This window comes from Chroicocephalus ridibundus, chromosome 2 (genome assembly GCF_963924245.1).
Source record: "Chroicocephalus ridibundus chromosome 2, bChrRid1.1, whole genome shotgun sequence".
NCBI classification, from domain to species: Eukaryota; Metazoa; Chordata; class Aves; order Charadriiformes; family Laridae; genus Chroicocephalus; species Chroicocephalus ridibundus.
This window is the reverse complement of record NC_086285.1, coordinates 3,248,648-3,269,587: the sequence shown is the minus strand read 5'-3', so window position 1 is coordinate 3,269,587 and position 20,940 is coordinate 3,248,648. Positions and strand designations below refer to the sequence as shown.

Below are 20,940 nucleotides of genomic sequence, written 5' to 3'. Positions count from 1 at the left end.
GGAAAGACAGAGGTACATCCAGAGGGCAATTTACCAAACATAGCTTAGATATCATCCTAGGCTATGATGAATCAACTTCTGGACTTGTTTGTTTCTTGCCATTGATTGTAGCAGAAAACAAGATAAATAGCTTAGACGGACAGATGAAAAAAATTCCACTGCTGCAGTCAAAATCTGTTTGTTCACCTTAAGAGGCAATTGCTCAGCAAATGCCTAATTTGAGTTTTTCCCCCGCCAAGCTTCCCAAAGAGCTTCATCTGCTAGTGATGTTGGGCTTGTTTCTGGTGCAAAAGCAGGAATGGTGGATGTTAGCATGCTGTGGATGGGCTGGGGTCAGAGTCCAGTTCCCATGCATGGAAGCCAAATCCTTCAACCCATTTCTTCTGTAGTATGGTATAAAAGAAGGAGTCTGAAATCACCTTCCTTAAAAATATTAGGGCAAAATTAGTTGAGGGAGTGACCCTGCTGAAGTCAATGGATTGACAATTGCAATGGTTTGCATCCTCGCTGTCCGGGCACCGTTCGCTGATGGAAGTACCTGGTGGGATGTGTCTAACATCTCTTGCTGTCACTGTTAGCACTATATCATATTAATTAAATCAGACGTATCTTCCCTTGTCCCATCTTTTCCAATTCATCAATGTCTTCGCTGCATGTGTGGCTTTCTTCAGCTTTCTTGACAGATTGTGTTTGAATATTGGTTATTGTGGCAATTTACCCCTGTAGTAGCTTCCTTCTGCATTTGCAATAATGATCAGATTACTTTTTCTCCCAGACTGTATTATAAAAAAATTAGTCATGCATCTTTTAGTTGATCCATCTTTCTCTCAGTTTTTAGTGATCTATTGCTTTCTACCACCTGGTGTGTGGCCATCCATTGGGTAGAGTGTTTATCTCTACACATATGATTGATTGGTTTTCTCTCCATTTTTCCTTTGTCTCTCTTGATCTCTTCCTCTCTCCTTCACTCCCTTCTGTGTCTCTGCTCTCATTTCATTGCAGCTTTTTTTTGCAGAACGTCGATAGAAGTGCCTCCATAAATAAGCAAAGCTAGATTGTGCCCTTGGGTGCAGCCCTGAGGCAAATGGGTGATGCATAAACTGCACCAGCCTAGGAGTAGTCCCAGGAGACGCCATGACTCAGAGTCAGTCCTTGGAGGCATCATTTCCTCCTGTTTTCTCTCTGATGGGATTAAGCTCTGTTTGTTCCCTGCTTCTTCTGCATATTCCTTTGGTTCCCGGGAATAAGCTGACATGCAGGGAGAGAAGAGCACTCTGATTACTCTACACAGACATTCAGGTGTGAACTAGCCAACAGCCATGATTGCATTGGCATGAAAAGACTCTTATGGGTCACTGGGAGTTAGATCAAGCCCCATTTCCCTTCCTGTACCAAAGAGGAAGAAAAAATACCAATCCATTGTCCTTTTCCCAGGATAGAAACCCAAAGGTATGGGTAAAAAAAAAGAGGACACAGGACAAGTGCATCTGAGACTGAACAGGCTATGACTCCATGCTTGATTATCACTCATATATGTGAGTATCAACCAGGAATAACTCAAGCAGAGTTACAGTTCTGTAAGACCAAGGTGATGGGCTGAGATCCACGCCTGCTACCCACATGGCTGAAGGAAGCCCTGATGTCCACAGACGAGGTGAGAGCTGTTTCTGTAAACCAGCAATCCTGATCTGAAATCAGAAGTAGAGCAGCGTGCAAAGACGGGGAGTCAGAGGTGAACAGCAGAGATGGGGCCAGCACTGCAGAGTTGGGATTTGGCTCTGCATCCAAACTTGCCCAAACTCTGGGCTGGTTCAGAGTCTGGAGTTTGTACATTTTAATCTGTGCTACTTTTAGAGATGGGAATGGCAGTAGAAATTATGTGTGGAACAAAATTCGGCTTGAGTCCAAAACTGTTCCAGCTTGCGGGGGGTGGTGGTGATGGGTTGGTTCACCATCATGTAAATTAATGGATGAAAGCAGTCCTTCAGAGTCATGTTCCCGACAGACTTGTGGTCTAAGGCTTTTCCAAAGTGCCCAGGGGGAAGCCTGCATGAGGTGCAGAGAGTAGATGGACTAAGTGCACTTTCCGCTGTTGGTGACGGCATTCTCTAATGAGGTGGGAGGAGTAAACAATTTCCCTCTCCTCCTCTATGGGAACAAACTGTGGTGCTGAGGAGCTGGATGTCCTACACCCAGCAGCAAGTGTCCATCCCCAGGAGACTCACTCTACACTGCACATTTCCAAGGAAGACTTGTTGGCTGAGCCATGTATCAGGCCACAGCTGGAGCAACATCTCCGTTTGTGGAACTGTCTCCTTCTCAATGTACACATTGAGTCCTCTTCACTTCACATATCAGGCACTGAACTTTTCCGTAGCATGCACATCACCTGTGTACCAACAGGACATTTGCAGGAAACCACCAGAAGTTCTCTCTCTTTCTCTCCCTCTCCTTCTCCCTCCTCCCTCCCTCTCTACAGATGTCACTGAATCCTATGTCAAATCTGGCAGAAGCTACTACTATGCTAAAAAGTTCATGTGAAGAGCCTGCCCACTCTACAGCTCTATTATATATTTGTAGACTTCTCTGGTTTCAGGGCAAAAGCAAAGGAGTATTTGCATTATTATTTTTTTTTTTTAAATCATTAATTTATCCACTTTTATTTCTTTTTCTGCTGTTGTTGCTGCTCATATTATACACAGAATCTGGCCATTTGGGTATGTAGATAGACCTCAGAAAGCTTAGTGCTGCTGTCCAACACAGCCTCTGCCTGGCTGAGGGAAAAGGAGATATTTAGGAAGATGCAAGTCTCTCAAAAGACACTTAATCACACGAGTCACTCAGGTGGGTGAGAGCAGAGCAAATCCATGGTTTTGCTGTTGCTCTTCTTTCCAGCTCTGTGTTGTCGGCTGGTTGAAAAACTACTGTCTCCTACAGGAGGCATCATTGGGCTGTAACTTGTGTGACTGCCAGATGTACCTCAGGATAGCCCAGAAGTCATTAGACCTATTCTATCCAACCAGTTTTAGCCTTTTTTAAAGTTTTTATTCTTTTAATATCAAAAAAGTAGACTTCTCCCATGTCTGCAACCTCAGAGGAAGTAGGCTCAAATCCATGTCTCCACTTGGAGCCCAGCGAAGGGTTTCGCCTGGTTTATTTGCACGTGTGGACATCGTAGACTCGTATGCACTCCTGGCAGCGGACATAGCAGCACCAGTGGAAGATACAGTGACACTTCTCTTTCCGTTTCTCAGTCCTTGTGTTGTGTCCACGGCCGCAGCACAAAAGATCGCAACCATCAATCCCGTGGGAAGTGACATTACAGATCCTGTCACGGGTCCCAAAGGAACCTGTCTCAGGGTTGGGTTCACAAAAGTTTGGTGAGTTCTCATAGTAAACCAGGTCCTTCTCAGTTGGAGCCTTGAAGAAGTTGTATTTGGGCCTGAGGGTCTCGACCCAGCCACGGGATTCTCGATGTTTTTCCACCACCATTTCAGAAGCGCTGTCGTACTTGTCCTTGAGGTAGTCACCGATGACCCTGAAGTCTGGCTGAGACCACCAGCAGGTCTTCACTTCACAGCTGCCTGAGAGGCCGTGACATTTGCACTTAAGATGCATGAGTTCAATAATAGACTGAAAAAGAGGAGAGGAAAGGCAGAGAAGAAGGGAGGCATTAGCCTGTAATCAAAACACATATTGCATTCTGCTATTTAGTCACAATTTGCTAAAGAATTGCAGTGTTTTCATAGATATATTTACACACTTACGGACAAAAGCCACCTTATCCTCCAGTCTGTGCCCTGTACAGATGCTGGATCTGTAGCAGATAAAACCTCTGCAACTTTATACTTTTCAGTGACTATCTATGATTCCCACTCCAACTTTAAGCATTTACCGAGGGCTCTCACTAATGGCTGAAATGATTTCTGCATGTACCAACTTCTATCTTACCAATGTTCATGTGTGAATATTGCAGTACTTTCACCCAGGAACACAATTCAGACACATGTAGGCAGAGAAGCGAAGAACACAGAAATCTTCTAAAACAATGCCTTTGTAAATGAAATATACAGCTATTCCATTGGAAATTAAAGAAATATGAAACATGCTAACCATCTAGCACAGAGCTCCATCTTTTACATATGTTTCATGTTTACTTAAGCAAACAAGGTTCTAGCCTCACTGCAGTTGTGTTCTGAAACCTGAAAAGTAATGTATTTTTATTTTTAAGACAGGCTCATGATTTTTCTAAAACCATTTCAAAGAAAAAAAATAGGAACCCCACTTTTGACTTTGAAAGGCTTAGACCTCAACATAAAACACTGTCCTGGAATAAATGGAAAGGTGATTATTGATCCCAGAAGTCTGCTATTTGCCTCCACCTCTTATGAAATTAGTTGAAGGGTTTCTAGAGGTGTTGCCCTCCAGTATTCTGAGGTGGGAGACAGCCTTATGCAACTTACTTGATAATCTGCATTTTCAGACTGATCAGCAAATTTCCGGGTACAAGAACAGACTAGTGCCAGCCTGAGTCCAAAAGATTTGCCATGAATCAGCACCTTGGTGTTCACCAGGTGCTTTCCTGTGTTATTTACGGAGTATCACCCGCCGCAAAGGAGGTTGTAATTAGCGATGAGAGAGAACCACAAAATGTTTGGTTCATATAATCACGCTGAACTTAATCAAAGCTTCTGGTCTGGTAGTAGGGTTTGAGTTCATATGGGAACTAATATGAAACATTGCCCATGGCTCAGGTTTAGCTGGAAACATTTGAGCATGGAGGCCTGGAAGAACTACCCCATGAGTGCTGGTATGGTGAGAATGGGAAAAAAAAATAGTGTTTTATAAAACAGTAGGATTTCAGATAATGGTGTGACATCTGCTCTCTGACACCTGTAAAATGTTCAAAAACAACTCAGTGTCAAGTAACAAGACACGCAGTAAAAAGGCCTGTGATCACAGGGATGTTTGCTCAAAGCTCAATTTTTCCAAGGATTCTCACTTTAAGGGAAATCCCTCCTTTCCACTCTACCCAGTTTCTCCACAGTCCTATATATCCAACTATCTATCCCAGCAACTACCACCAGCAATGCACAATACCTTGTGGTACGTGGGATAATTTGGGCCAGCGCTGGAGGAAACCACATTATTGCTTGTATTTGTCTTCACTGCAGGTAATTTTTGTTTCTGGTGGTCTTTGATTTTGAAGCGTTCTAGTCCCTATATCAGACCAGCTTTCCTGTGGTGTAAGGTGGGATAACTCCACCAGGGTTTGATGGTGTCCACCTGAGGAGCTCAGATCAAAGTCGTAGCCTGCCTGAGGACAGATGTTTCCTAGCACAGTGCAATTGTGGTGGCTTTATTATAGCTCACTGCATGTCCTCCTAGGCATGTGTAAGGCCTTCTGCTGAGAGAACAAGACCTTATTAATCTCTTTTGATTACAGTGAGGTATTTTCCACTGAAGGATAAACTATCTCAGGTTTACTATGTGAGAAAAAATGCTGTTATCTCACAGGAGCTGTGGCATTGTTTCTATTAGCAAGAGCTTTATGATTGAATTTCACAAATTGTTTCCCATAAATTGCATTCTTCTGGCATTTACGAGCTTTTCTTGAGATGAAAAAGAGAATGTCCTCTTACTGGGGTTGTTCCACCTTACGGAAAAGGTTCACTGTGTACGAGGGGGTCTCTGTGATCAGGGTAAGACTTTGTACTTTTAGTTCCCTTATACATTTTGCTCTGCAACTGTTTGAAGTGAAAACACTTTAGCTGGCTTTGAGGCATGGTCTAGGTTTAATCAAGAGTCACCAGAGTCACATTCCCTTTTATTTGCTTTAAATATTCCATATTTAAAGATTTTTTTTTAAGTGTTCCATATTTAAATAAATAAATATGGAACAGTGTTGAGAAGAGGGGTGGTGGAAAATGCTCTCCTGCTCTTTCCCACCTTCAAGCTTACTGAGCAGGATGGTGGTCCCAGGGGAATGAATGGTTTTACTCAAACTAGGATTCAATTGCCTAAACACATGCATCTAAAGCCATTTGTGAACTCCAGGAGTGTCCAAGGCACCAATTAAATTTGGCAGAGGACCTGCAGGAGTTCCAGTCTTTCCCAGTAGCAGATCAAGGATAGGCTAGATACTTCATGATATCTCAGTTTATATTAAAATGCCTCTGCTTAAGCAGCTGAATCCTCCCCATAAACCCTGTTTCATCTCTCTTAACTTCAGATGCCTACAGCACAGATGTCTCTGGCTGCACAGCTCACCTTCCTACAGCCAGCCGAGACGGACAGGCCCAGTTAGGGCATCATTAACCGAGCTATTTCAAATTGTTCCTTCAAGCTGGGATGAAACCCCATCCTAGACCTGTCTGTCTTGATCCATTCTCTATAAAGACATCTGGAACACTGACTCCAAGGTAGACATTTACATCTGGGTGGGTCAATTTATTTATAGCTTTCATAGGTCAAGTACATCAATCAACTCCCTGACAAGAGCTATGGTAGGGCAGGTAGCATTGTTTCATGATATAAACCAGCCCAGATTTACTTTGGGTTACTCCCTCCCACTGTTCATTGTGGCAGGTAAGAAAAGATTAAAGGGAGATTGAGAAAGGTGAAATTAAATGTCCTTACGGTCCTTCCAGCTTCGTTGTTGTGCCTGTTCATGGCTGACCGAGCATCTGGTCTGTTCTCTCGGGCATCCGCAAACTCCCGAGACACCATGCTCCCAAACTCCACGTCCTCGCTGCAGCCCCCCCATTTCCAGCCTTCCCCAGGAGAACCCTTGTGGCGGGTGTCACAGCCGCAGATGGTGGCCGAGCCCTCGGCACAGGATCTGGTCACTGCGAAAGCCACTCCAGCAGAGGCAATGGCATGGACAAAGGCTGATTCCCTGGTAGCTGTGAAAGAGAGAAATCAATGAATAGTGTCCAGCGAAGGGACCATGCATGGCTATGATCAGCCCTGCGAATGCCTTCTCTTAAGGGCATGGCAGAAGGCCAGGAAACTCTCCTCTTCCCTGTGGTCCAGCTTGGACCTACTCCAAAGACATTTTCTTATACTAGGAAATAAGCTCCTGTGTAGACAGGACCAGGCTTGATTCACGGCCACTGAGGTCACCCGAGAAGTTTTGACTAAGGTCATCCTAAGGTCTTAGGATAGGGCTGGGGCAAAACAAAAAGCAGTGAGAACCTGAGTTTCAGGGGGCCATATAGAATAAACCATATAGTACTTTGCAGGCAACGCACCACATAGTCATACCCTGAGCTGCAGTCTTGGCCTGAGATGCACAGAATTTGGGCTATGTTTCCATAACATGGAAAATGCAGGTCTACACTTAAGGACAGCCTCCACCCTTAGTGGTGGGACCAGCAGCAGGTAAAGCACCTCCTCCTCCTTGACTGGGAGAGCTGCGGATGGCTGGAAGATAGGAAAATGCCAGGATGGCCAAATACTCCCCCATCCTCACTATTTAAACATTGTTCCCACCTTCCATCCTGAGGCCACCTTCTTTTTCCTACCCTCTCTACCTCACTTAAAGACATCGTTCCATATGTGGCATCTTGCATCTATCCAAAGTTTTACTCACCTGCCTGATTAAGGCCCCTTGAAGGGGGCTGCAAATGAGCTTTCCTTTTCTGTCCATTGCCTCAGGATCGTGGGTGGGATCAGCCAAAAGATTTCATGGTTAGGGTTAGCCTTAGTCTCTGTGGAGACCTTCCTTCATGACCTTTCATCCTAGCTGGAGCTGGATGGGGAAGGGCAGCTCAGCATTAGCCTAGCTTTCCTGGATGCCCATGCTTTTCCTACACTGTGCCAAAATGAAAACCAAACATTTCAAACTGCTTTGCAAATAGGGAATATACCAAAATATCTGTTTTTATTGAGCCCCAGTTTTGGTCTCATTATGTTTCTTCACTCACTAGAATTGACCCTGGAGTTCAACACCACACCTCAGAAAACACCACTGCAATGCTTTTAGCCTTCAGCAAAATGGCATTTTAATCATGAGCAGGGCTATTCTCAACCCCCTGAGGCAATTCTGAGAAGAAACGACGATTCTGATAACTGGCCTCCCTTAACTTCTTATACCATTCCCCAATGAGCTCACTGTATGTCTACAGACCAGTTAGCCAAGAAAGCATGTTGTCTCCGACACCTTTTAGATGGTTAGGCTAGGAGAGTGTTGAAATATCAATGGATCCATAAAGGCAGAATGTTGGGTTTTCAGCTGATGCAGCTTCACCAGCTTCTACTGAGCTTTGCACCAGCTGACGAGGTGCCTCCTCAAAACCACTCAGACCTTCTCTGTATGATATTTTGCTGATCTGAGCTTTCCCTGGGCATTTTGGCTTAATCTTTACCTTCTAGATGCTTCCAGGCTTTACTAAAGTGAGGAGACTTTAATATGCCAAGCCAAAAAGCCAACATGTTCTCGGGGAGAAATCAAAACTGCATGCTTGCAGAGCAGTCCCGGCTGGATTGAGGGCTTAAGCAAGAACTTGTGCAGCACTGCTTTGCTTTGGGAAGACTACCAAATACAACACTATGCAAATCACATAATGTGCATGAACTTACAAGCCAAAGGTATGAGCAATGGCCTGGAACATGATGTCAATGCGCATCGTGAGGTTAGTAAGTCACCGAAGGCTGGAACCAAAAAAGGAAAATGCAAGAACCCTTAGTTCCACAATGTGATTTTGAAAATCCCTTGTTCAGCATCTGTCCAGCCTGGAGGATCCCAGCTTCCTGCAACTGATGACCATACAGTTCCTGAGCTGTGTGAAAGCTCAGCTTTTGAGCATAAACAGATGAGTCCAGTTCTAACAGGACTGTGGACTTAGCAACTTGCACTTGCCTAAGCCTAGATAGAATCCAGAAACCAAATCTTGTGGGTAGGAGGCTTGGTATGGTGTGTCCAAGGGCATTAATGACCATCCCTGGGGTCTGTAAAAGGCAAAGGTCTCACAGAATGCAGCAGATAAACTGATGGGATGAATGCCGTTACCCTTTAGTAGGGAAGTAGAGGGTATAGTGCCTGACCAGAGAATAGCTGACACACCTTCTACCTCCTCCTACTGTGGCCTAACTAATCTTGAAACCTTTTGATGTGCTGCTATGCCATGGACGGGAAAGGAAGATCACACTTCTTCTGTTCCCCTTTTCTATCTAACAGCTGAAATGGCTAAAGCACATTGCTCGGATAGGTTAGCTCTCATCTTTCAGGAATCGCCCCTTCCTCTGCTCAGGAGGAGAGACCTGATCCAGACCTTTAACTACTTGGGAAGGTGCTATAGGTGCTGAAGTGATGTTTGCAAATGCCATGGAGAGCCCCTGTGCCTTGCCGTACTGGGACTGACAAGCAAGCACCTGCAGCCAAGGTGTTTGTGCGGGAAACCTTCTCCTGCATGGGGAAGACAGGGATGGCCTTGGCTCAGGAGTCCACAGGTCGTGGATCCCACCCAGGCTTCAACAGGAGCCATTAGCTCAGCACAGAGGTGTTTGTGCATTCAGGTGCAGAGCTCACCAAAAACCCAGGGAGCTTCAGGCAACACAGACAGAAGGTCTGCAGGTTTTCTCTATTTTCCAGGACTTGGTTGCAGCTTTCCAAGGCGTTACAGGAGCACTGATTTGGTTGTAGATACCCAATTCTGCCTAAAACCCAGGTCCGTTACCTAAACTCTCCACTGGTGCTAGCCCTTACTGAAAGTCTACAGCTCCAGGAGGGTATTGATAGGATTTGCCTTAAGAAGCACCGATTATACTCTGCTCTCCTCTTCCCAGAAAGAACACGATGCCTTTTACAGCCAGAATACGAAGTAATCACTCCCCTGCTTTTGAAATGCAACCACCCCTGGGGTGGAGTGCAGCCACCACTTAACAGCACACAACAGGAAGCAAATAGCATTGTATCTGATGGTAACTACCTGGGGAATGTAGGCAGGCAGAGCGAAGAAGCTGAAATCTGGCCCCAGGCACTGAGGTTAGGAGTTTGTCTCTTGAGAAAGTTGCAGCCGATCTCTTAATGACTCCATGAAATTAGGGCACTGGGTTTACATCCCCTAGCCCTAACTTAAGGCACCAGGTTCAATATTGACGCAGATGGAAGAGTGCCATCGCGTGAATCACGTCCTGCCACCTCCTAAGTTATAGGACTGTCCTCCGATTACTAAGCAGACCTGACCCTGCTGAGCTCTGAAGAGCTCCCCAGGTTGTAGCCGGAGGCGGTGTGGCTGCAGGAATGGAGAAGGAGTGTATAGAGATACAGATAAGCAGAAGGAAAGCATGCACTTGTAATGGAAATGAGGGGTTATTAAGGTGCCATATAAAAATGCAAGAGACTTAGCAAAGATAACAGGAAAGTGCAGTATATTTGTCAGGTCGCCTCATTCCTCTCTGGGTGGTTCTGGTAGCAGGAGACAAGTAGCTCGTTATGACTTGAAGAGAGCTTCTGGAAAGTCATCTGGCAAGAGAAGGTTAATAGGGACTAATACCTCATGGGGATGTTGACTTATGAGCATTTTAACCACTTTGTTTTCAGTGCAGCACAAGGTCACCAAAGCTCTGGCTTCAGCTTGTTTAATTCCTGCCTGCTCCTGAGTTTCCCTGCAGGGCTTAGAGACTTGGATGGCTGGAGCTTCAAGGTACCTACCCCATTTTGGACCCTTTGTTGGGGCTGGCTATCAGTGAAAAACGTGCTGAGACCTACAGAGGGCCTTTAGGGATGCTTTGCAGCTGCCCACTTATGCAGAGCTCTCTAAGTCCCTGGTCCCTTCTAGGAATAATTTCCTAAGGAGCCCAGTCTGTGAAGCTGGGAGCCTGAACATCCCATGCAGAACACCTCTGACCGCCCTGCCTCAGCAGCAGAAACATCTTGGGATGCAAGATGGCTGGGCAGTAACAATATGAGAATTCAGAGGCCTGAGGATGAAGTGACCTAAGATTTGATTTCTTGCTTTCACAGAGCTTTTTAATGTTACTTTTGGCAAATCCTTTAGTCAGTCTATGCTTCTGCTTCCTTATCCATACACCTGGGGACAATCCCGCTTATCTCCTCAGGAGCCTGCAATGATAAATTCAGTGACGTTTTCAGAATCGTGAGCAGAAGGGGTTGGAGCCGAACAAAAGGTCATCAAGATGTGGGAGGAGGAAGGCAAATGAATAACTGCATAAGTATCTTCACTGTCTAATATATGAAACCTGGTCTCATGGATTCTGCTGCCCAGACAGTGACTTATTTTCCCTGAATCTTTCTCTGAATGACTAAATGATTAACCCCAGGTCAGGTAGATATTCCAGATATGAGGGAGGAATGACTACAGTGAGGTAGAAAGATGAACATAATGGTTTATTTTGGTTTTATAAAGCTATAGTCCTTTTTTACCACCTTTGTACCAGAGTATTGAACCCCTGTTATCCCTGCTCTTGACACCCTAAATCTTTCGTTCCTCCTTACACAGTGGCCTGGTGGTAACAGTGGGTTCCTGGGACAGGGCAGCGCAACCTTCCTTCAGATGTGTTGGGAGCTGAAGTTGAAAGTCCTCTGTCCTGGACCACAGTCCAAAGAACTAGGTGGTATTTTAGAAAGGGGACAACACTCTTTCCACTGACTGCTCTTTAAAAGAAAGCAGTGAGATCTGTGCAGTCAAGAAAGAAAGAAAGAAAGGGAGGGAAGGGAGGGAGAAAGATGTTTTGCTTGAGGTGGTTCTGGGCTATACACATTATGAGAAAGGAAGCAAACCTCAGCAGCTGGATAAAAGACAGCCAAAGAGTAGAGACAGACCCTGCTCTAAGGATTTTCCACTCAGAATCCCACTTTTCTAGATGGTTTTCCTAAAGGTGTGGAAGATCCCTTGAAAAAGGAACCTTGATGTCTCCAGGACAGATACTGAGTCTGCTCTGTGGAGACAAACTTCCCATGCCAACCACCCTTTACTGCCCACGACTTTGTCACCATCATTTTTGAAACTAATGTAGTAAAACACTGACTAAATGCCTTTCTGGGATGGATAATGTATAAACAACATAGAAAAGAATAGAATTGTCTCAGATTGCTCTGGGACATATATGATAGTGAAGCAAAGAGTTCCCACATCTTAGCCACTCCTCCTAACCTTCATTAGCATGTCTACTCTTGAACAGAGGGTCCTACTCCCCATCCCACACTAGGGCAGACATTGCAATGGTGTGGCTGCAAGCCTTGAATTTCTGACACTGCATATGTCTTGAGTGCTCTTGGTAAAGTCACTTAGTATATGGGATAAAATGGAGAGAATATCATCTCTGCTTAGCAGGACTGCAGGGAGGAGACATGCTGTTTTCTCTCAGCTTCATTTTTCAAAGCTGAAAGACAAGAGAAAGCTACCTGTTGTGTCAGCTATTCCAGACACCCCAACACCCATCTTTGAGGGGCAAAAGGTGTAAAGTCTCTCCAACATTTGTCTGGAAGGGCATGTACCCAGGAAGTGTGAGAAAGGGTTTCAATTCCCTCCTTGGCCCGAGGGGATACAAACTCACAGCTCTCATGCTAGGATTTGCAAAACAGTTGACACTACATTGACTCTGGATTAAAAAAAAGAAAAAAATCTAAATAAACCCCAAGAAACAAGAAACTAGAAATAAAACTGGGGGCAGACTAGTGCGTCTGGTATTTGGAGCCAGCACAGCCCTGCTTCTTACTCTAGGACCTGCCCTGACAGCTCATTTTCCCCCTGATTACTGTGGTCAGGGTCCTTCTTGAATTGTGGGGATTGCAGAGAAGGAAGGCATTGTCAAATAGAGGAAGGTGATGAGGAATTAGTGAAGTGAGCTTTGAGAGTTTTGGAAGCCCAGTCTTTGACTCAAGGTGAAGTTAATTTTTTTTTGACCGGAGTATAAAGAGGGTCCAGCTGCTATCAGCACACTGTGGTCTCCTCCTAGGATCCATCCAGAGAGCTGCTTTACCTAGATACGGGAGGAAAGCTGCGGCATTCCCTTGTGGGGAAGGTCACCCATAAACACCTCCATGGTGAAAGCTAAACCAGAAAGAAGGGCTTGAATGAAAGCTCACGTTGCACCACTTTGGATGGAAAAGAAAGACGCCAGAAAAGATTACTACCAAATGCTCCTCACCATGGATGCAGGGGCTGAAGTACTGATGGTGTAAAAGTCAGTGGCTGATTCTTGCTTACAACTACGCTGAAGCCAAGGCTGGAGGAAGGCCTCGGCTCTGAAGGGTCAGAACTATCTTCAGCCAGAGCCTCATCAGATGTTAAGTAGATGGTGACTCCCAGGGCAAGTGGGTTTCTTTAGGCTCACACTGACAGCTTTGTAGGTGCAGCTACCTTCTGAATAGCAGAAGTGAAATCCAACAGGACTCGTGAGTCAGAGCTCACAGGAGCTGCCAAAGTGTACTTGGAGGTCATTATTGGCTTATATTAACATGAATGGCATCACCTGCTGGCCCTAAAATCTGTTTACACAATAAGCAAGGACCACCTGCATCAGTGCAGCCCTGCTTGTCCCAGATACCAGGAGAAGACACTCCAGTCCCCTCACTGCTGGCCTCTCTGCTTAACTTGCCAACCAGCAGATCCCTCAGAGCCAAGAACCAAGTGTTCGGGACGTGGGGATGATGTCCCCCATGTTATATGCTCTTCACATTAAAGCTTTTTTTTAAGAAAGATGGGGACAGACTTTTTAGTAGGGCCTACTGCAATAGGACAAGGGTTAATGGGTTTAAATTAAAAGAGGGAAGATTTAGACTAGATATAAGGAAGAAATTTTTTATGATGTGGGTGGTGAGACACAGGTCTACATTGCCCAGAGAGGTGACAGATGCCCCATCCCTGGAAACGCTCAAGGTCAGGTTGGACGGGGGTCTGAGCAACCTGATCTAGTTGAAGATGTCCCTTCTTATCGCAGGGGAGTTGGTCTAGGTGACCTTTAAAGGTCCCTTCCAACCCAAACTATTCTATGACTCTATGATTTTATGATTCTGTGACTGTAAGAAATGAATGGTCACATCTCAGAGCACAGGATGTATTTCTCCCCAGGGAAAGGAGGAGGGAAGGTGGGAAAAATGTTAAAAAGTGTTTTGTTTTTTTCTTTTTTTTTTTTACGATCACAAGGCAACAAATCGTTTGCCAATCAGAACTATTAAATATTGGCCCAGCACCAGGTGAAAATGGAGAACAGGGAAACCTTTGGCACACGCCGGCTGACAGATCCATCCACGCTGCAGAGATGGTGCCTAAGTGCTGGAGGGGAACAAGTGTTGTTCCCATCATAGAGGAGGAGGAGGAGGATGATCACAGAGGTGTCATGGCTGCTGCGAGCCTGACATTGCTTGTGGGGAAAATACTGGGAACGTTGGAAACAAAATATTGGCTCTCATGGCCTTGGAGGCAGCGAGCTTCAGTTTCACTGCATTCCTCTTGATTGTAGCAATAGAGGATCCCATCTCAGATAAACCAACTGAAAGGGTTTTATATAAACTGCCTGGCTCTTCCTCAAGCTTCCTTCAGCTCCTCTCTGGAGAGGCCCCTGTTTCCAATGTTCATATTTCCCCTGACCCATCCTCACCAACCTCAACACGTTGGTCTCCTGCAACAGCATCTCCTGGCCTGGCACCGAAGGCTCCCCAGTGACCTCCTTACCCCTAAAGGGGATCTTTGTACCATGCTTGCTGTTTGTGCTCAAAGTTTCATTTTCTGCCCATTAGGGAAGGTGGAGAGGAGCGAGTTGTGGCTTTGGATGTGCTCAACAGAACAACTATAGTAGGAGGGGACAAGTCAGGTTCCCTGGTGGGACGGTGAATCATTCCACAGAGCACGTTCCCAAATCCTACAGCATGTGCTGTATTCATACTGAGTATATTGGAAAATGATTTCCAAAGTCAAAGCTTTAGGAAGAGATCCTGAGCTTCTTTAAAGCTTTCATTTCTTGGTGTCATTCACAAGCCTGAACACCAAGCAGCCAAGTACCCTGACCCTGTTTTTCTGCTCAATCACAGTAGCATCAGTCAGGAAGTCCTTGTTGTTGCTCTGAGAAGACTCTGGAAGCTTCAGAAAGATCAGAGCCTGGTGACTGCCGCACCCCGTGGGCTACAAATGCTGCACAAAGGCCCTCTCTGGACATAAGCAACTCTGAAACTCTGCCTCAGCTTCCCCCTTAGCTGAGGGGAAAATTAATATATCATGGCACATAAAAAGCACTCATAAATTCATTCAAATGATGATCACCATTGACTGAGATCACAGACTGCATCTGGCATGCTGTCCCTACAGGACAGGGACAGAAAGCTCAACTTGCACTCTATAGCCTGAGCTTTGAGCATCCTTTCAGCCTAAAACATTACAGGGGAGAGGTGCAAAAGGGAGGACTTTTCTCCTCACCCAGTACTGCATGATGCCCTATTACCCTAGGAAGGATGCTTATGCTTGGATCACTCTTTTTCCATAGGGCCTCCCATGAGAACGTCAGTACCTTGAGCTGGCTACTTTCTTATCAGCACCTTGTCTGGGCTTATAGCCATTGTAAGTCTTGGCAGTAGCTCCAGGACTTTCCAGAGCAGCTCTGCATCGCACAGAGAAGACGTGTCCAGAGCTATATAAACCCTCACACTTCTTGTCCAGAAGAGCACGATTGCATGGGATCCTTTGGACAAGAGCAGAACCTAAATGATTGCCTGGGATCCCTTGGATGCAGAAGGATCACTAAATCCATTCCCCAAAGATCCATTTTGAAGACTACGCTCTCACTGTAGACTTACAGATTGACCTGAAAGATTTGGAGCCATACACCAGTGAAACACAACCACCTGCTGCCGCTGTCTGGTGTCTTGGTAGGCTTGTCTCAGGTCCCCTACTCTTTAGCAGCATTTCCCAAATTATTTTATCTGCAGGTCTGCGAAAACTTGCTCCGCAAAAATCACCAGTCCTTGGGAGATGCAGATAATCGAGGCTTTCAGGTCTAACTCTGAAATTGGGTGGGGGCAGCTCCAAAAGCAGATGCAGCGGTGGGAGAAATGCAGCTTCGGAGCACCCACACTGCAGCAAGTGATGCCAGCCAGGAGCTGCCCTGCGGATCCATGCCAGGCTCTGCGTGATGCCACAGCCTATGCCCTTCTTCACAGAGAGTCAAGCCAACCCCATGCCCAGCTGATTCTGCACTGTTTCTCATCAAAATCCAGCTCCAGGGTTTGTTTGACTTTTTTATCCTTTTAAAAATCAGGCCCCTAAATGCAAAGACTTATGCAAATGTGAAGCATAATAACAAGAAGCTAACCACACTTTTGCATATCTTAAAGGAAAGGTTAGGTTTGGGTCCCATCTGTGTTTTGAACGAAGTTCTGATTGAGTTCTTGTTTCCTCTGAACCAGCGTGCTAGTGTCAACACATCCCTGGGAAGATGAAAGGCCCTAAAAAGACATTTGATCAGATTAGCCGTGATTCAGATCATTGGAGGGAAATTATTAAATGGGCAATTCCTGCCAGGGAACATGAAGGCAATACAGATAAGAGGGAATGTCGTATTGAAGGAGGTTGGATTAACGCAGTTTGTAAAATCCTGAAGGCCAAGCTCCCCTAAAACATCTGAATTATGCTTTTTTTTTTTTCATTTCCTTTTTTTTTTTTCATGCTTTTTTTTCTGCTCGTTGCTTATGGTTATCATTGCACCCAGCACAAGAGAACTGCAATCTCCAGCGCGGTGCTGGTGCTTCCAAACCTTTCGGGCTTTACCAGAAACAGGTAGAGCCAGATTGTCAGACACCGGAGCAGCCTGGGAGCCTTGTGCACGGTGCTGGGAGCAGGGCCGGTGCTCCCTGCCGCCCTCTGAGCCCTCATCTGAGCTGAGGGTGGGTCAAGGGCTGGAATGCTCTCGCTAATTAGCTACTGTCAAAATAACCCCAGGTGATCACAGGTAACCAGACCCCCAAGATAGGCAAATCAGCAGGATGGTCTGGTATCAGTAACCCAAGTCTGATACCTGCAAAGCAAACATCCCCCTATCTCTCTCTCTATCGCCCTATCTCTCTGTCGATCTAATCATTACCATGTATGTCTCCCTACCTACCCTGCTTAATGCAAGCACGTTTTATCTATCTTTCTGTTGGCTTGGTCGTGTGTGAAACACTTCGTGTCTGATCCCCCTTCACCGCCTCCCCGCCATCCCGTAAATGCCTTCTTCTGAATATTTCATTGCCGTCTCGAGTCCTGAAACAGCACGGTCCTCTCGGCCCATCGAACCGCCCAAAATTACCCTGACCCCTCGTCTTCCCAACCACCCGATGTCCCTGGGAGGATCTAGACAAAAGGAAGCTGTGTGCCAATTGGGGGTTATTAGCAGAGATACAGCACGCTCATTGTGGCAGGACCGAGTCCTTAATGAAAGGGGAAGGCGGAAAAGGAGTGGGGAAGGACTGGGGTGAAATTCTCCGGGGTGCATTCCAGGTTAAAGGATCACCGGGGTCCCTTCTGGCCTTGACAAAAAAAAGGCAAGAAAAAAAAAAACAAGCCCCAAAGACCGCTATGCAAAACAGCCCTGCTGGTCAATAGGATACGGGGAAGAAAAAAAAAATTGTATTCTGTTATCAGAAGCAACATGGTCGAACAAAAGGATCGCCTTCGCCCACCTGAGAATGGAATGTGAGGCTCCATTTCGCTGCTCTGATCGTATTTGACAGCCCCCCTCGAGACTGCCTGGTTGGTATGGCAAATCGTCCTTATTACCTGCTGGGGTGAATGAATCCCCCTTTGTGCTGGCACTGTCACGCTGCATTAGGTTGACAATGGCCCAAGATATTTTATATGAAATTTGCCCTCACTTGTGATTAGCCAGCACCAACTAAGTCATAGCAACCTAGAACTATGCATTGGCCGGGCCCCGTTGTCGGCCGAAAGGGAAATCCCTATTCAAATGGTTTAATAAAACAATCTAAAGGGCGTGTGAATCGTGAAAAGCATTTTCACTTTTCTCTTTAGCTTAATCTCATGGTCGCTGGGATATTGTGCTCTGAGCAGACCCCAGCAGGGTGTGGGCTAAGGTCCCCCATCAACTTCTTTTACAGCCTCCTTTTCTGCGAGTTAATGATATACCGGTGTGATTGCCTCCCGCAGCAAGAAGAAACACGCATTTGATGAAAAGGATGGACCTCCTAACACATCCTAAATGGCAACAATTTCTCATCCAAAGGTCACAGGTCATAACCTGGATTTTGAATCACCACCCAGATCTTTTTCAAAGCCCTGCTAAAGCTGAGGGATTCTGCAAGGCCGTTTTACACACAGAGACACACACACACACACAGAGACACTGCGTTATCTCCGTAGGTTCCCGCTCTGCTTGAGGCCTGAGTTTAGTGCTTGGAAACAATTGGATTTTCCCCTGGTTTTGGGCTACAGTTTTCTGCCTTTCACATCCTCTCCACCCTGGGTTGCGATACAGGGAAAAGCACAAGAAAGAGGTGGGCAATGCAGAGATGCATGGTTTCTCTACGAGGTACCTCCTGAGCATCCCTGGAGGGTCACCCAGAGCTCAGCACCACCCAGGGCACAAGCAAAACCCTCAGTTGAATCAGCAGCTGGCCATTCACCCCAAACCCACCGCTCTCCCAGCCCCGAGCATCACCTCCAGCAAGGCTTCCCACTCACTCACAGGTGTGGGAAAGCTCCCCCAGTGCTGACCCCTCAACAAGCAAGATCTCCTGCACCTGGATGAGATGCAACCAGAGAGATTTGGCTGTGGAGCAGGGTGGGAAAAAGGGGAAGGAGAAGCGTAAGGTTCCCCCTTTTGCATTTTGGACACTCCTCTTCCTTGCCTGGGAAGCAGAGGAAGGTAACGGCAGCAGGTGCGGGGTCTCCGTAAGGCTAGCTGAAAGCTGGGTGCTCACCTTAACATTTACCTCAACAAGGAACTCTTTGCATCTGCAAAATGAGGCTGGAAATCCCCAGGGAAACAAGCTCCCTCATGAACCTCCCGCAGCCAAGCTTCCAAGCACAAACGAAAGGAGAAGTGGAAAGCAGCATGGAAACCTGTTTTGTTTTCCCCATTTTTCTTTCCTCTTCTCTGTTTCCCCCCCTTTCCCATCACGAAGCCTTGGCCAAGTAGGGGGTTCCTCCATTGGTTGCGTGTCTAATGTTCTCCCTTGAATTTTTCCCACCATCAAGAAGAGCACGGCTTCAGGGAACGTGCACAGTGAAAGCAGCCTGGGCTTTCATGAACGACCCTTTTGGCTTTTGAAATCCACGTTAGCCTGTCCTAGAAGGTGTTCACACGACCTGTGGTATGCTTCCACTGCAGCTCTCCATGTAATTGTAAGCTATCTGGGGCAAGGAGTGATTTTGTTATTATGTGCTTGTACAGTATTTAGCACAATGGGCCCCTGATCTCTGCTTGGGGCCTCAGAGTCTACTGTAATACAAATAATTAACCATAATAGAGCTGGGCAAATATCTTAATAAAACCATGGAATCAATTTGAGGCAATTAAGCAATTTTTCGGCTTGCAGAAGTTTTTGCTTCGCAGGCTCAATTTGGAGAAGGGAGGGGGCTTTGTGTGCTGAAGGAACTGCAGGGAACGGCTCACCCCCCTGCAGCAGGCTTTGGCAATCTTTTTTTTTATTTATTTTTTTGTGGGTTTCAGTTTCACCCCACTGGGGAGGCGGAAAAGTTTTATGCAGCTCCCAAAGCACAAAGGGCTGGTGAGAGGAAGCATGGTTTGGAGGCTGGATCTGTGGTTCCTGGGGAAGAAGGGGCTCAGTCTGAAATATCAGACTTTCAAGCAGCTCATCTGCCCTGCCACCACCCCAATTGCCCACCTGTGAAATGGAAAGTGATCATTACCTTCCTTCTTTCTAATCCCAAGCATTTGAGAAAGCAACTAGCTGCTGAAGCAATGGGGATTGCAGATCTATTTAGACAGAGAGGAATAAGAAAATGGCAAAGCCCCGGACACAGACTGGGTGATTTACAAGCAATTATAAGTCAGCAGATAAGCTTTGGATGACAGATATTCTGATTATAGTTGAAGCTCTTGTACAATTTGCAAGTGGAAAAGGGAGCTAAATATATTGAACACTTGTCTGAAGCTATATTTCGTTCTGTACTTGTCCATCATGGAGGGAGTGCACATGAGGACGCTACAGCAAGGAAGGCATCTTCCAAGGGTGAGCAAACTAAGAAATCTACCATCTTACCCATCGAAAACAGTAACCTCAAGAACTGAAATGCACCAAGTTTTTCTGAAGGAAATAGCTATACCCTCCATAAAAACCTCTGCTAGACAAGCAGGTGAAGACCTTGAACTTTTTCATGGATAGATCTTTTATGGCCAAGCCTTTGCAGCAACCCTTATAACCAACACTCATGTTCTAAGAGGCATTTCCATCCTAGGAAGACACACTCAGAAAAATCACAACAGCAAAAGTGAAAAAAAAAAATATATATGTATCTATATCTACCCATACACCATTGTGCATTGACAGTATGGCTAAAACAACTCTGCAAACTGGTGATCAGCCTGGTGTTGGTTCCAGACACAAGGAAATGAGTCCTAGTACTTAAAAATTGAAGAAAAGGATCAGTGTCACAATGCTTTCAAACTAGAGCTCACCCTCTACTGTGCATATGTCCTAATAAAGGTTCATTTTAGCTACCACAAAGAGTTAGCCTGTCGTTCTGCTGGAGGGTGTCATCAGTTTGATTTGGGAAGCCAAGCAAAAACATGCAAGGTGAATCTTTGGCTAGGAGATCACCTGGCAATGTGTCACACCCAGAATAAGACAAAGAACTTGAGCTCTTGGTGAATATAAGACCACAGAAATGAGATAAACGGTTTTCTGTCAGCTTCACTGTCAAATGACAGACAGGAGTTAAATAATAATACCAACAATAAAATAGCCATAACTTGTATCTACTTGTGATTTAAAACAATGAAGCTTTTGCACACACAGTG

At 45.8% G+C, this 20,940-nt stretch overlaps 1 protein-coding gene across 1 annotated transcript in view; it reads right to left on the bottom strand.

The window, feature by feature from the left end:
- Positions 1-3,153: 3,153 nt before the first annotated feature.
- The window catches only part of WNT3A (Wnt family member 3A), an 87,611-nt gene continuing 69,824 nt past the window's right edge, over positions 3,154-20,940 (bottom strand). Inside the window, exons 3-4 of the mRNA XM_063323842.1 lie at positions 6,640-6,905; positions 3,154-3,633 (exon numbers count right to left, since the gene is read on the bottom strand). Coding sequence (XP_063179912.1) covers positions 3,154-3,633; positions 6,640-6,905 — 746 coding nt within the window. The remainder of the gene's footprint in view (positions 3,634-6,639; positions 6,906-20,940) is intronic.